The 16,794-nt window shown below is 43.0% G+C and overlaps 1 protein-coding gene across 1 annotated transcript; it reads right to left on the bottom strand.

Moving 5' to 3' along the window:
• Positions 1–153: 153 nt before the first annotated feature.
• PRDM7 (PR/SET domain 7) lies at positions 154–16,205 on the bottom strand. The gene is made up of 10 exons (XM_081807016.1): positions 14,916–16,205; positions 14,410–14,526; positions 13,984–14,091; positions 7,538–7,587; positions 5,682–5,838; positions 4,936–5,037; positions 4,449–4,720; positions 3,974–4,041; positions 2,615–2,808; positions 154–687 (listed from the first exon to the last, which is right to left on the bottom strand). Exons 1-10 carry the CDS (start codon positions 15,139–15,141, stop codon positions 359–361), a joined length of 1,623 nt encoding a protein of 540 aa, XP_081663142.1. The 5' UTR covers positions 15,142–16,205; the 3' UTR covers positions 154–358.
• Between the last annotated feature and the right edge of the window lie 589 nt (positions 16,206–16,794).

Raw genomic sequence — 16,794 nt, 5'->3', positions numbered from 1 at the left:
CGCCCACACTCCCTGCAAACGTAGGGCTTCTCCCCCGTGTGTGTCCTCTGGTGTGTAATAAGGACTGACTTATGACCGAACTCTCTCCTCAAGTCCTTGCAAACAGAGGGCTTCTCCTCTTTGTGTGTTCTCTGGTGTCTGCTGAGATGTGACCTATCATTGAAGCCTTGCCCACAGCCTCTATATTTGACTCTTATAATTCTTGACATTCCTACCCCCATGAATAATTTTCCTGTCTCCTCTGGATTCAATTTCTGGCCTGTGCTGGGCTCTTCCTCCACCATTCCCTCACACACTGCAGAACTCCCCGTTTGTCCTTTGGATGGGGTGGAAAAGGCCCTTGAAATTCTTCTCTGCCTTACACTTTTAAGCAAAGGTTTGAAACTTTCTTTGACCTCTTGGCCTTTAGCTTTGTCACTCCAGCTCTGCGGATCAGAATATTGCTGCCGCTGCTGATTCTGATCGCCTGGGCAGGGATCCTCTGGTTGGAAATATTCTCTTGCGGATATTTGTGGGAAGATCTGAGAAGGATGATTGCGTTCCAAATGTTGGCTGAGGAATTTCTGACTGGAGAAGGCCAGAGAGCAGGAAGGACATGGATGTATCTCTGGCTTTGGTTCTGCTGAAAGAGGAAATTTTTGGTCAGGAAGATGTTGACACAACTCCCTGTGTTGTATGCATTGTCTCCTGGTGAGGCCGCCCCAGTACTCATTTTTATTGTTTTGACAGTGCAAACTCTGTCTCCCGCCGAGTGTTCCTTCACTTTTCCATTCCATTTTTACTCACTACATCTCCCTCATAAATCCAGAAAGCCCGTATCAAGGGCCTTTTCTATGTATCGCCCAGACTAGGTAACTTCAAGTGGCATCTGAGGCAGCTCCCCTCCTTATACAGATGGAAGGACAGTGACCTTTCCCCACATACAAGTGCCTTCTAAGTCGTATGACTCTGTGACAGTGTCTTTAGTGATTTGCTTCCTTTGAGAGGCTACAACTCTCTTGATGACTTGGATAGAATGTGTGAGTAAACATGAACCTGAGTCTCCCCGTTTAAAAAGACATATTTAACTGAGGACCAATATGTGTCTGGATCTCTATTAGAAAGTGGGACCTAGATTGGACGACACAGGGGCGCACGTCTCCTGGACTAAAGAGCTCTGGTTCCTGCTGCCCTAACTAGGTTATAAATTGCTTCTCTTTTAGTTTTCCACAAATCATAACATAAACATATGCCCTTCGTACTGTGTTTATATCATTCAGTCTTAGGCCATTTCCAATACAATAGGAAGTCCTGTTGCAAAATATTTTCCCAACCAATTATGGGGATACATATCACACCCCCAGTTGCCATCCATCTTCTGCCAATATGCTGTCTTCTTTCACTTAGAGATGATGTAATCTTGGAGGGGATTTCCCACTGTAGTCTTTCTCCAAAATTAACCAAAGCATCATCTTAAAACAGAGAACATGTCACTCTCCAGTTGAAAACTGCCCAGTTGTTCCATCTCAGTCAGGAAAACCCCCAGGGTGTCAGCGTGGACCACAGGCTCTAGGGCGTCTACGTATCTGTCTGACTTCCATTCTTACACTCTATGCTTCCTCCATCCGAGTGGGTTCTCAGCCACACACCACTCACACCTCTCTTGTGCCTCGGGGCAACTGTCCTCGCGGGTCCCCTCTGCCTGGAATCCTTTGCTCACAGGTGTTTGCTCATCTCAGATGTTATCTCCTGAGAGAGCCCTTCCTTGTCCAAGCTCTGTTGCACCCCACCTTTCCCTCACATTGGTCCCCAGACACTTTCTGAGGACTAGTTTTACTTTCAAAGCACTAATTGCTGTGTGATGTTACGCACACACATTCATATGTATGTGTGTGTTTCCCTCATTCATTCAGTCATCAGCTGCTGAAGAGCAGTGATTCTGAAAATCTTGTTCAGTCTGTACCTCTAGTTCCTGGACGCCTGTCTGGCACAGAGTAGGAACTCACATGACAGCTAACTGAATTATGAGTGAATACACACCAACATACACATATCACTTAGAAATATTGAGCAAATTAAGAAGAAAGAGCTAAAAGGGCAGAAGAAACTGCCTTGGTGAGAGGGCTGGTAGGTGATTGAAAACTTGTTTTTTGCCTCTAATTTTTTTATCAGTATATTCTGTGATATATTTTGTGCATGAAGTATTTAAGAAATCGGAACAAAAATTAAAAATTTAAAAATTGTTCCCAAGAGTCCAATGCATTTGAAATGAATCCTTATTTCTGAAACTTCTGAATTGCAATTGTACTGACTTTAGACAGGATTTTACTCTACTTAAGAGTTGGACTGTGAGGGGCGTCTGGGTGGCTCAGTCGTTAAGCGTCTGCCTTTGGCTCAAGTCATGATCCCAGGGTCCTGCGATGGAGCCCTGCATCCGGCTCCCTGCTCAGCAGGAAGCCTGCTTCTCCCTCTCCCACTCCCCCTGCTTGTGTTCCCTCTCTCGCTGTGTCTCTCTCTGTCAAATAAATAAATAAAATCTTAACAACAACAACAACAACAAAAAAGAGCTGGACTCTGGAAACTGCCAAGGAGAATTCTTCCTTTCCTTTCTGTTTTGAAGAGCAGTGGTGCCCACCTTTCCCTGCCGTGAGCTCGCTCTTCCACTTGCTTCCCCACTTGATGCCCAGCTCCTGGCCGTACTCGTCCCCATACCAGACCAGCAATTCGCAGCCTGGCCTGATGACCCGGCAGGTTCGGTAGAAGATCTGCCTATGATATTGAAAGGCCACCAGGTTCTGCTCCTCGTCATCCCTGGCACAGTTCACGTACCTGGGAAAGAGAACCGCAGGAGATAAGTTCCCACTACCTGTCAGATCCACCCCTGATGCTGAAGGCCTCCATGCTGTGATGCTGCCCACTCACCCACTCCTCCTCAGGAACGCTCAGTTCATACTCAAGCCTCCATCACGATATCATATGAATTCCCATCTCCAACTTCTGCTTACTGCCCTCAGCCTGCCTAGAAGGCTTTCCCCCTTACCTGCTTAACCATTTTCCAAATCCTAATTCCAGACTCACCGCCACCTTGATTGGTCACAAAACCCAGTGACATCTAGTTTCTCTAAACTTCAAATTAAGTTTATACCATAGAACTTGGTGCTTGATACCATAGAACTTGGTGTTTGATCATGGGCTCTGCTTCTAGATCACTACACATCATTCCATACTCAGCCCAAATCTATCTTCCTTTGAGAGGCCTTTCTCCAATCTCCCCACACTGTATCTGAAGCATGCCTCCCCCAAGTTCCCACAGAACCTCGGAGCTCTGTCTTTGCACAATAACACAGAAAAACAATATTTTACTCACATAATTCATCCCCTGGGAACATGTGAGCCCCTCAAGGAAAGGGGCTGGATCAGGAAGCACAGAGGCCTGTGGCCATGCTGCAGCCCATTTCTACACAGGCTTCCGAACCAGTTCTACTAGAACTGAGGCTAGGAAGAGCTGTTGCCCTCATGGATTAAAGGTCCCTTGTTTTAGGTTACCCCTACACTGTATACCTCTTGAAAAATAGGGAAATTATAGTTAAATATTCCTATAATCAATTGTCTACTGTCTACCTGCAATATGTCTTCGATAGGACATGGGTTGTATAATATGTTTAAGTAATGAACTCCACTATGGAACATAGTAAGTGCTTATGAATATTGATTAGATAAATTAAAGTGTGAATCCAGTGTTCCTCATGAGTCTAGGCTCCTCAGGGTTTTTTTCAGTGTCCAAATTTTATCTAGCATATTTTGAGGACATATACTATGTTCTCAGCTCCTTTTTTCCAAAACCATCTCTTGAAATGAAAGAGCATTGTAAGGAGAAAAAAGAGGAACAGAGGATTGAGGGAGACCATTGAGGGAGGCATGACAAGAAGGAAAGGAACATGGGTTTGTGAGAGATGAATGTCCTCTTTGGAACCCAGAACCCTGTTGGCCTTACCTCATCCAGTTGGCCCAAGAGTTATCCTTTCCATCCACATACTCATAGCAATTTCTCCCTTTGGTGATCTGAGTTTGAGAAAGAGAAATTAAAGACGTTTTGTTTTGTTTTGTTTTGGTGGGGAGGTAATAGAGGGATTATTTTACTCTCTTGTGGTCAATGCTCTTTCAGCATGCATGGAATCAATCCCCAATATGACCACATGATGTGCTCCTTAGTCATCATCTATACATCTGGGTCACTTCATCAATGCAGAGCAGGGGTCCCGCAAGGGGGGAGCCTCCTGTTTGTTTCTGTATCACTGTGCTCCCTCTTACCCTCTGATCTTTAAGTAGGAGCCGCAGGTTCATGCAAAGTCCACTCAGTACACACAGCTAACCATGTTATCCCCATCCACGTAGAAGGTGATGTCCTACCAATCCACAGGAGGGATGTGGGAAGCCAGAAGATGGGGGAAGAAGTAGATGATTCTCACCAACCAGGAGTATCCGCTGTTGGCTGCCTCTTCATCTTCTGTGATTTGGCCCTCATACGGGCCAAAGTGTAGACCCAATGGCAGATCAGATGCTTCGTTCCATACTCCAAGCCCAGCCTGAGGGATGCTTGATGGTCTGATTCTCAGACCAGGGGGCAGAGTGAGGGCTGAGCGGTTGGGTTGCCCCTTGTCCACTGCACTGTCCTTTACAAATGTAGGGGGCCCATGAACAGCACAGCTGTCAATGAAGAAGTTCTGACACTTCTCACAATCTGGAGGTGAGAGCAACAGGGATTAGGAAAGGGTTAGTGCATGTTCCTGGACTTAAGTAGTTTCAGAAAGAGCCCAACACTCACATCATTTAGCCTCTACCCTGTACTCCCAGTCACTAGAGGAAGGGGATGATTTGGGGACCCAAAGACAAGACAAAGTTACTGTACCAGGAGAGAACAACTTCCTTTGAGAGTGGGCCAAGATGGTCACTTACAGAGGTAGTCATCATCCTGGGGCTCGTTGACCTCTTGGTATGCAAGGCTCTTTCTTTCTCGTAGACTATACATCTTTACTTCAACGTCCTTTCTCCTGAGTTCTGAGTTGGAAAAGAGTATATGAGTGAGGTTGGTGGGGTCTGAAGTGTTAGTCCCTGTTTTGTCAGAAAATGTGAAATCTTCTCCGATAAATTATTACCTGTCCTTCTATATACTCTGTTCTCTGCTGTCCCCAAACTATTCAGAGAGTAAGACTCCATACTGACTATAGATGGCTAATTCAATTTTAGTTTCTTCCCATTATCAGGTTAATCTTTGCAATCTTTCCTCTTAGAAAATGATTCATTCATGAATTTCTTCATTCAGAAAATATTTGTTGAAGGCACATGATATGTCAGGCATTGAACAATCAAGGGCCTGGGCATTCAACACCAAGAAAGTATGGTCTTTATTATCACCGAGGGATTTATAGGACAACTTGCATGGGTCAATTATTTTATGTTTAATTTAATGCTTTCAAACAATATATGACCCATGCATCCTTATCTTCATTTTTCAGATTAGCATTCAGGAGCTCAGAGAATTTCTAAGATTTGTCCAAGGCCTCAATGCTAACTACAGGTCTCAGGTTAGTCTAGCTTAAACCCAGGCCTAGCCAAAGTCCGTCCCACATACCTACATTGTATTCATCAACCTTTCTGGAGGAATTAGAGGGACTAAAAGTCCCCATATTATTTTTTCTTACCCAATTTTTGTAGGGAGTGATGTCCAGAGGTACTTTCTTCTCCAGGAGGGGACACTGGTTTCTGGCCCTGCTCTGAGCCACTTGTGTTCAGCAACTTTGCTGTTTCTGATAATTCCTTCAAACTAGATTCATTACTTAATGGCGCCCTGGGTATTCCCTTCAATGTGAGAGTCATATATTAAAAGACAACATGCATTTCTTCAGTCCTTTAAGGCTTATGATGTGTTTTCACATGCATAACTTTAGTTACTACTTCAACAACCCTTGGGAATACCTGGGGAGTCTGAATACTAGAGGGAAAAGAAAGGGCATATGTGGGTATTGAATTCAAGATGAGAACCCATGGCTTTAAATTTCTCAAATTTCTCCATAAAAGCGAGAGTGAGGGAGGGAGATTACTTGGGAATCAGTAAGGTCTGTGAAAGAAGGTGATGAGGGCTCATAGAGGAAAAGAGGGGATCTTCTATAAACTAGTGGACATTTGATGGAGGAGGAAATGCAGGCAAATGGAGGGGACAGCACACATCTGGAAAATGAGGTGACAGAGTGGAGAGAGGGGGAAGAAAGCAAAGAAAGGGTTGGCAGAAATATATCTAAACACTGAAAAAAAAAAAAAAGGATGCTAAATTTGCCATTGCCATATCCAAGAAAGAATATTTGGAATTAGATTAGCTGGTTCCTGTCAATTTGTTTGAATTAGGTTGTACCCCAACTAGCTCTCTTCAGTTTCCTGATCCATAAATTGGTCTATGTACTAATTCTTAATGTTATAGAGAACAGAAAATATCATAATGATCATCAAATTGTTTGGTGAGCTATTTGATATAGTATGAATATGAGATTACAGACCCATTATCAATTTACCCTCTCAATTGTCCCCATGTTCAAAATCTAAATCACAGATATTATTTTTAGCATTCCTTGACCTTCTTACTTCTAATTTAATTGTAAATGTGGAATTACTCATGCAGAAAACATTGAGGGGCCCTCTGGTGCCTTAAGCTGGGCCTGGGACTTCTGAGAAGAAAGAGCTTGCGGTGCAGAGACAGTCTACACAAATGATTCTGAACAAAATGAGAGTTGCCTAATGAGAGCTCAGAGGAAGGAGTTGTTGCTTCCTCCTACAAGTATGAACATTTTAAATCAGTTCCAGATACCTATCTGGAGTTTCTAATGAATATTATGTAACCTATATGAAATCTTAAAGTCATTTTATTAGTTGTTTGTCAATCATCAAACCTGAAACTACTCAGGGCTGGGAGATGCTTCCTCTTATTAGAGTGGGAGACTCTCAGGGTGGGGAGCCTATCTCCTTCATCTGGGATCATCCAGTGTATAAATTGCTAGTATATTTGTAAGCTTCTCTTATTTAGAGGGTCTTAGCTCATCTCTCACTTGAGCATAATAGAAAAGAACCGAGGCTGGAATCATCAAATGAATGATGTAAATTTTATAAAACTCTGAAAGTTTTAATGAGCTTGTAAGTGGTTTGGAGAAGGAGCTTGGGATTAGATTGCACTACCAATGGTACTGTGATCTCAGGTATATAATCAAACATGTCTTTGTCTCAATTTCCTCAGCTATAAATAGTGATATTTATAGTACCCACCTCATAGGGTTGTTGTAAGGTTTAAGTAAGTTTATTCATGTAAATGCTTAAAATAAAGTCTGAAGTACAGTGAAAATAAAACAAGTGGTAGCTAATATTGTTGCTGTTCTTAATAGCTATTAAAGTGATGATGATATTGGATATTGTGCTAAAGAGATCAGGAAAGGAAGGCATCAGCTCCTACTCTTACCTGTGTTTAAATCCATGAGAAAGATTTTCTTATCAACAGGTTTTGGGAAATACTCACCTTCTGGTGTTTATTCTGCTCCATTCTGAATGCCACCCAAGAAGGTCTGACTATAAAGTGATAAGAAATCAGTGTTTTGGTTGGTAAATATTTCCAAACTCCAGAGGCTCTCACTAGAGACACAGAGTTCTTAACCAGGGAGTGACAAGTACATGGATAATCAAAGGGTGATTGGAAAATGGTTTCTGAAGTTATCATCAAAGCCTATGCTGCTACTGGTGGCATGAATTAATTGACCTAAAATGTTAAAAAAAAAATAGACAAAACCTCATTTATGCTTCATCCTATGCTCATAAGTTATCATTACACATATTAAAACATATGCCATGAACTTCTATGGCAAAAATACTCAACAAACTGAGAATAGAAAGAAATTACCTCACCATAATAAAGAAGTCTATTTCCCACATCGCACTCTGCAGTTAAAAACTGAAAGCTTGGGGCGCCTGGGTGGCTCAGTTGGTTAAGCCACTGCCTTCGGCTCGGGTCATGATCCCAGGGTCCTGGGATCGAGTCCCACATCGGGCTCCCTGCTCGGCGGGAGGCCTGCTTCTCCCTCTCCCACTCCCCCTGCTTGTGTTCCTGCTCTCGCTGTCTCTGTCTCTGTCAAATAAATAAATAAAAAAATCTTTAAAAAAAAAAGAAAAAAAAACCTGAAAGCTTTTCCTCTAAGATCAAGAACAAGGCAAGGATGCCCACTCTCACTACTTCTATTCAACATAGTACTGGAAGTCCCAGCTAGGGCATTAGAAAAAAAAATAATGGGTATCTAATTTGGAAAGAAAGAAGTAAAATTATGTTTGTTCACAGATGACATGATCTCATATGTGGAAAATCCTAAAGATTCCACAAAAAAGCCTGTGAGAACTAACAAATGAATTCAGCAAAGTTGAAGGGTACAAAATTAACACTAAAAAATCAGTTGCATTTAGGGTGCCTGGGTGGCTCAGTCAGTGGAGTGTCTGACTCTTGGTTTCGGCTCCTGTTGTGATCTTGGAGTCATGAGATCAAGCCCTGCGTTGGGCTCTGTGCTCAGCATGGAGTCTGCTTAAGCTTCTCTGCCTTTCTATCTCCATCTGCCACTCCCCCCCAACTTGTGCATGTGTGCTCTCTCTCTCAAATAAATAAATAAATAAAATCTTTAAAAAAATTAGTAAGGGGTGGGGGATGTGGTGACCAGGTGATGGGTATTAAGGAGGGCATGTATTGCGTGGAGCACTGGGTGTTATACACAACTAATGAATCATTGAACACTACATCAAAAACTCATGATATTGGCTAATTGAACTTAATAAAAAAGTTAGCTGCATTTGTATTGTACTAACAATAATCCAAATTGGAAATTAAGAAATTATTTTGGAATATCCAAAAAGGAAATTAAGGAAACAGTCCTATTTATAATAGCACCAAAAGGAACGAAATAATTAGGAGCAAACTTTACCAAGGAGGTGTAACATTCATAGACTGAAAACTACAAAACATTGCTGAAAGAATTTAAAGAAGACAGAAGTAGGGGCGCCTGGGTGGCTCAGTCGGTTAAGTGTCTGCCTTCGGCCCGGGTCATGGTCCCAGGGTCCTGGGTTCGAGCCCCTCATCGGGCTCCCTGCTCGGCGGGGAGCCTGCATCTCCCTCTCTCTCTGCCTGCCACTCTGCCTACTTGTGTTCTCTCTCTCTGCCAAATAAATAAATAAAATCTTAAAAAAAAAAAAAGACACAAGTAAATGGAAACATACTGCATGTTCATGGATTAGGAGTCTTAATATGGTTAAAATGTCTACACTACAAAGCAATATACAGATTCAATGCAATTCCTATCAAAACCCAAGTGGTATTTTTTTTTTGCAGAAATAGAAAAAGTCATCCTAAAGTTAATATGAAATTTCAGAGGACCCCAAAGAACCAAAACAATCTTGAGAAAGAAGAACAAAGCTGGAGGCCTCACACTTTCTGATTTCAAAACATATTACAAGGCTACAGTAATCAAAACAACATATTATTGGCATAAAGACAGACATATAATCTGTGGAACAGACTAGAAAGCCCATATGGTTTAATAATCTTCATAAAGGATGCCAAGACTACAGAATGGGGAAAGGCCAATCCTTTCAACAAATGGTGCTGGGAAACTAGAATAGCCACATGCAAAAGAATGAAGATGCCTTAAAAAAGAAAAGCAAAGCTGGAGGCATCACAATTCTGGACTTCAAATTCTATTACAAAGCTCTAGTGATTAAAACAGTATGGTACTGGCATAAACACAGACACATAGATCAATGGAACAGACAGAAAACCCAGAAATGAATCCACAACTATATGATCAATTAATCTTCAACAAAGCCAGAAAGAATATCCAATGGGAAAATGATAATCTCTTCAAATGGTGTTGGGAAAACTGGACAGCAACATGCAAAAGAATGAAACTGGACCACTTCCTTACACCAAACACAAAAATAAATTCAAAATGGATTAAAGACCTAAATGTGAGACCTAACACCATAAAAATCCTGGAGGAGAGCACAGGCAGTAACCTCTTTGACATTGGCCACAGCAACTTCTTTCTAGATATGTCTCCTGAGGCAAGGGAAACAAAAGCAAAAATAAACTGTTGGCACTTCATTGAAATGAAAACCTTCTGCACAGTGAAGGAAGCAATCAACAAAATTAAAAGGCAGCCTACAGAAAAGATATTTGCAAATGACATATCTGATAAAGGGCCAGTATCCAAAATATATAAAGAATTCATAAAACTCAACACCTCCAAAATGAATAATCCAATTAAAAAATGGGCAGAAGACATGAATAGACATTTTTCCAAAAAAGACATACAGATGGCCAACAGACACATGTAAAGATGCTCAACATCACTGATCATCAGGGAAATACAAATAAAAACTACAATGAGATATCACCTCACACCTCACAGTGACTAAAATCAACAATGCAAGGTGAGGAAGTGGAGAAAGGGGAACCCTCTTGCACCGTTGGTGGAAATGCAAACTGGTGCAGCCATTCCAGAAAACAGTATGGAGTTTCCTTGAAAAGTTAAAAATAGAACTACCCTATGATCCAGCAATTGCACTACTAGATATTACCCAAAGAATACAAAAATACTAATTCAAAGGGATACATGCACCGCAATGTTTATACAGGCAATATCTATAATAGCCAAACTATGGAAACAGTCCAAGTGTCCATCAACTGATGAATGGATAAAGAAGATGTTATATATATATAAATATATCTATACCTATATCTCTATATAATATATACATGACTATTAGCCATAAAAAAAGAATGAAATCATACCATTTGTCACAACATGGATGGAGCTAGAGAGTATTATGCTACGTGACATAAGTCAGTCAGAGAAAGGATAGATACCACATGATTTCACTGATGCGTGGAATTTAAGAAACAAAACAAATGGGGCGCCTGGGTGGCTCAGTCGTTAAGCGTCTGCCTTCGGCTCAGGTCACGGTCCCAGGGTCCTGGGATCGAGCCCCACTTCGGGCTCCCTGCCCTCTGCGGGAAGCCTGCTTCTCCCTCTCCCACTCCCCCTGCTTGTGTCCCCTCTCTTGCTGTGTCTCTGTCAAATAAATAAAATCTGTAAAAAAAAAAAAAAAGAAAAGAAAGAAACAAAACAAATGAGCAAAGGGGAAAAAAAGAGAGAAGCAAACCAAGAAACAAATTCTTAACTATAGAGGAGAACGCACTGATGGTTACCAGAGGGGAGGTGGGTGGGGGGATGAGCTAAATAGGTGATGGTGATTAAGGAGTGCACTTGTTGTGATGAGTGCACGTTGTTGTATGGAAGTGTTAAATTACTCTATTGTACACCTGGAACTAATATAATAACACTGTATGTTAACTAACCGTAATTAAAATGAAAACTTAAAAAGAATGAAGATGGACCTTTATATTACATCTTATACAAAAATCAATTCAGAATGGACCATAGACCTAAATGTATGAGCTGAAACTATAAAACTTAGAAGAAAACAAGGGGAAAAGCCTCATGACATTTGAATGGGTGACAATTTCTTGTTTATGACCAAAAGCACAGGCAACAAAAGCAGGAAATAGACAAATGGAACCATACTAAATTAAAAACTTCTGTGCAGCAAAGGACACAATCAACAGAGTAAAAAGGCAAACCTAGGCAAGGGAAAAAAATACTTGTAAAACATACATCTGTGATAAGAGGTTAATATCCAGAATATATAAAGAACTGCTATAACTCAATAGTAAATAATCAAGTAACCCTATTAACAATTGGGTGCTATGGAATGAATCATGTCTCTCCAAAATATCCCTATGTGAAACCCTAACCTCCAATGTGATGGTATTTGGAGATGGGGCCTTTGGACGGTAATCAGAATTAGACGAGGTCATGAGAATGTGGTCCTCATGATGGGATTAATTACCCAAGAAGGTAATACTCATGGTCATTGCAGCATTATTCATAATAGCTAAGAGACAGAAGCAACCTAAATGTCTATTGACAAATAAATGGATAAAGAAAATATCATATATGGACACAATGGAATATTATTCAGCCTTAACAATGAAGGATATCTTGTGATATTTTACAACATGGATGGACTTTGAGGATATTATGCTAATTGAGATAAACATCACATGAGTGCATGATTCCACTTATATGAGGTATCTACTTCATGGATATGGAGAATAGACAGGTTGTTTCCAGGGCCTGTGGTGGGGAGGGGAGGAAATGGGGAATTGTTGCTCAATGGGTATAGAGTTTCAGTGATGCAAGATGAAAAAGATCTAAAAATCTGTTGTTCAAGAATGTGCATATAGTTAACAATACTGTGTTATATACTTAAATGTCGTTAAGAGAGTAAATTTATGTTGTTATTATGTTTTATAACCAAAATGAAAACATTGAGTGGGGTAGGGGTTTTAGCTGAGTCCAGATAAAGCTGTGTAGATATATGGTAAACCATGGGGTATATGTTCCCTATGAAGACTTTCTTTTCATGTCAAAACCTTTGTGAACAACCAGGCAGTTGTGTTTTCAGATCCCTTACACTAGTTTTAAGAGCCTAAGGAATCTGGGGTACCTGGGTGGCTCAGTCAGTTAAGCAGCCAACTCTTGGTTTCACCTCAGATCATGATTTCGAGCCTCGTGTGGAGCCCTGTGTTGGGCTCCGTGATCAGCGGGGAGTCTGCTTCTCTCCCTCTGCCCATTCCCCCACTCGTGGTCGCTCTCTCTCAAATAAATAAATAAATAAATTTATTTAAAAAATATTTAAAAAAAGAGCCTAAGGAATCAGAAATCCATAGATGGAATCATAGACCTAATCCAAGTTGCTTTCTCCAGTTTAGGGAGATCGACTCTTCCTCTAAACTCTCTTGTCTGAATAGCAGAAGAGGAAATGTTTCTCAGTTCTCTTTTGTAATGATTGCATCTGATGTCATTTGCCTGATGCTGCTCTGGTAAGTTATATGTGGGAAAGATCAGGGAGACAAAATAGTTATCTCAAACGCTCTTCCAGAATTAAGACAAAGAATCTGGTTCATTTTGGGGTAAAAAGATGTGTGTGGTTAAAGATACAGAATTATGTATCTGTACATATGTTCATCATATTCTCTTCTAAGACATTTAATCCAATAACTGAAAAATAAGAATAACTGAGATTAGCACTTTGGTGGACTTACAGTCTAATTAAGGTTTCTTTAACCGTCCTTTCATTAGCTAATAATGTTTAGGGAAAAGAGTCTTTTTTAAAAAATGATAAATTTTAAATATACAGAAAGGTGTGGAGAATCATACTGGAAGACCTATATATCCACCACCATTCAGCCTTATCTCAACATTCTGCCACAACTATATATCTTTATATCTTTTTATTTTTACCTTTACATCTTTTAATTTCTATTTTAAAATTCAGAAACAGAAATACAAACAAACAGAAGAGTAGGGTGCCTGGGTGGCTCAATCGGTTAAGCGTCTGCTTTCAGCTCAGGTCATGATCCTGGGGTCCTGGGATTGGCCTGTTTCGGGTTCCCTGCTCAGTGAGGAGTCTGCTTCTCCCTCTCCCTCTGCCCCTCCCCCCAACCCGGGCTCTCTCTCATGCTCTCTCTCTCAAATACATGAAATCTTAGAGAAAACTAGCCAAGACACAGCAAAGCCACCTGCCACCCCTTCCTTTTTCTCTTATGATAACTATTCGGAATTTGGCATTTCTTTTGTTTTAATACATTTACCACCTATTATACACTATTAATGTATTTATAAATAATATAATTATTGTCCACATTTAAAATCTTTATATGAATAGCCTCTTACTCTATGATATGCTGTTTTGCATCTTGCATTTATGTTGTTGAGGAAATAGTTTCCTTTGTTAACTCCTGAGATGCAGCTGAGACCTAAACCTTGGGTTTCAGGAGGAAACCTCAAAATCTTCCTGGCCCCTCACCTTGCTGCCTTGGTGTCCATTCTTCATCAGAATCCTCAGTGTCATCTACTTGGGGTTTGATGGCCTGCCTGCGGTGACACATGAAAGCTGGTCGAGGGGCTCTGAGACCTGGAAAGAAGCAAAATTCTTGTCCTAAAAGGGAAGAGCTAGAAGGAGGAACAAAGCACAGTGGCAATGGACAGCACCACCCAGTCAGTGTGACTCAATTGGATGAGCTGGTAGAGTCTAAAGCAAGGCGAGAGGTGAGCTCTGCATTGCCAGTCCGAGCACTACACTGATAGTAAAGAACAAAATTTTGCTCCAGATTTGTCTTCACACAGAAGGGAACTGTGAGCAGACAGAGCCACCCAAGAGGCAAACTAATACAGGGACTGAAGGCCTGTTTCATGTTTTCCAGTCTTGTCAGCACCCGGCACTTCTGGTTACCTATCGTAATCAGCGTTTCATAGTTCCTTTTCACATTCCTATATCGGATTTTCTCCCAGTCTCCCATCTCTGTCCATTCTTCCTTGGAGAAGTATATGGAAATGTCTTTGAAAGCATCTCTGGCCTAGAGAAAATAAGAGATTCCATCAGTGACTTACTAATACAAGTTGGGATTTCGAGCTGGGCCTTCTCCTCCACCTTAAATGCAGTGCATTCCCCCATTGCTCAGAGTGCCCTCTGTGAAGCAAGGGTAAAGAGCTTCTCTCCTTCCTGATGGTGTCCCGATTAACCGAACAAACACTGAGCGTTTTACTAGCTCTCTCCTGACAGAGAGCAATTGCTGATGGTACTGTCCTGTGCCCCTGCCCCCAAGCCCCATCCTGTAAAGGAGCAGACGCAGCGAATGTAGGCCAGGAGTCCGTGGTCCTCCAGGGACCAGCGCCTTGTCACCAGGCCCCCTCCTCATCCTTCCTACAGACATGCTTGGAGCCCAGCTTCTCCCACACCTCTCACCGTGGGCTTCCATCCTGTTCTCCCTGAGTCTCTCTCAGGGGTCTCCTCTGGGGACCTGTTGAGGCTCATGGTGCTGGGACCTCCCGGCAGGCCTTGCTCTGACTCTGAGGCTGGCAATGGCCCCATGAGTCTCTCTGCCCCAAGGCCTGTGGAAGAAGAAGGTGCTGAGAGAGGGTGACAGCCCAGACCACTGCCCAGAGCCACGCCTGTCTTCTCCATTTGGGCGGGGTGTCCAGAACAAGAAGATGTGGGGACCCCAGAGAGGATTAAAAGATGCAGGGAAGGTCTGGGGGTATTGGTGGGATGGAAGAATCCCTATTGGCAGTGACAGGCCATCCTAACAGCTAGATTTTGTGTCTTTTATTCCGCTGCAGTTTGGCCCATCTGAGGAAAAGGTCGCAAAGGCTCCTTGAAGGATGTGGCTGTGGGTGTTTGATGGGAGTCCTGAGGTGCAAGGCCAGAAGAGCACCAAGGAGACCTGGGGGTCCCTGAATGCCTGGACTGGGGACAGACTATCACAGCTCTGTTCCAGGGACAGGAAGTGATTATTTCTCAAAGAAGGGTTTCTTGGGATGTCCCCCTGGGGATTCTGGAAAAATCTGGTATAAACAGGCTCGATCTCTAAGGGACAGAGAGATCCCAGGGTGAGGGGATTTGGTCTCACTCAGGGTGAGGGGGTTGGGGTTTCTCATGTCAAGGGTATTTGGGGCATCAGGCAGAGGACATTTGGGGTTCCTCAGGCCGATGGTATTGGCAGTCTCTCAGGACAAGATTTGGGGTCTTTCAGGCTGGAGAGATTTAGAATGCTTAGGTTGAGAGGATTTGGGATCTTCGAGACTGAGGGAATTTGAGGTCTCTCATTCTAAGATTTGGAGTCTCTCATTAATGGGCTTTAGGTTTTCTGACTTGGAGGTTCCCTGGGGTCTGTGAAGCTGAAGGGATTTGAGAGTTCACAGGCTGAGGGTATTTAGGGTCTCTGAGGCTGGGGAAATTTGTTCTCTGCGGGTGCTACATTTTGGGTGTCTCAGGCTGAGGGTTTTGGGGGTGCCTCAGGCTGAGGGCAATTTGTGTTACTCAGGATATTTTGGGGTCTAAGTATTAAGGGATTTAGTGTTTCTCTGGGTGAAGGGATTTGAGGTTTCTGCAGCTGAGGTGCTTTGGGGTCTCACGCCGAGATGTGAGGTGCCACCAAGGCAGCGGAATCGGGTTCCCTTAAGGAGGCGAGACTTGGTGTCCCTTGAGGCTGAGGGGATTTGGAGCCAGCCAGGGTGAGGGGACCTAGGGTCTCCCGGGTGGGATTTGAAGGTTTCAGAGTCAGGGTTTAGAAGGTTTTCACAGGGCACGGCAAAGGCCTCCGTGTTCCCGTCAGTCTCCCCGGCCTCCCTCCCTGCCCACCCTGGTCTGGCGCCCTCGCGGAGCCCCTGCGCGCTTCCCGCCCGGTGCGAAGTGAGCCGCCTCAGAAGGCGAGACACCGGCTTGTACTGCCCCGTCAGGCAGAAGCCACCAATCAGCGCTGCAATGAAACTGTTCCCTCCAATTGGCGGTCAGAAAGGGTCTAATGGGGCGGAGCGTAGGGCCAGCTGTGTGTGTCAGTCATTGGCAGAACTCCACCCCCGTGGGCGGTCCCGCCCCACCCCGCGGGGATTGGCTGCTCTGAGTCCAGTGCGTGTCTGTCAAGAAGCCCCAGCACGCAGGCGTAGTATGGCAGTTTTCATTGATTCTTTTCTGTACCCACACGTTGGTGAAGGCTGCGCACGGCAGGAGACCGAGCAGAGTATCCTGCATCCCAGGCTGAGCATAGCGCATTGAGCTGACGGCGGATCTGGTCTTTAGGATGGACCTGGCCGTCCTGTGTCCTGACAGACTTTCAGG

Source organism: Leptonychotes weddellii, chromosome 16 (assembly GCF_054177405.1).
Source record: "Leptonychotes weddellii isolate Sample4059 chromosome 16, ASM5417740v2, whole genome shotgun sequence".
NCBI classification, from domain to species: domain Eukaryota; kingdom Metazoa; phylum Chordata; class Mammalia; order Carnivora; family Phocidae; genus Leptonychotes; species Leptonychotes weddellii.
The sequence above is the reverse complement of the archived record's forward strand: the minus strand, read 5'-3'. Positions and strand labels throughout refer to the sequence as shown.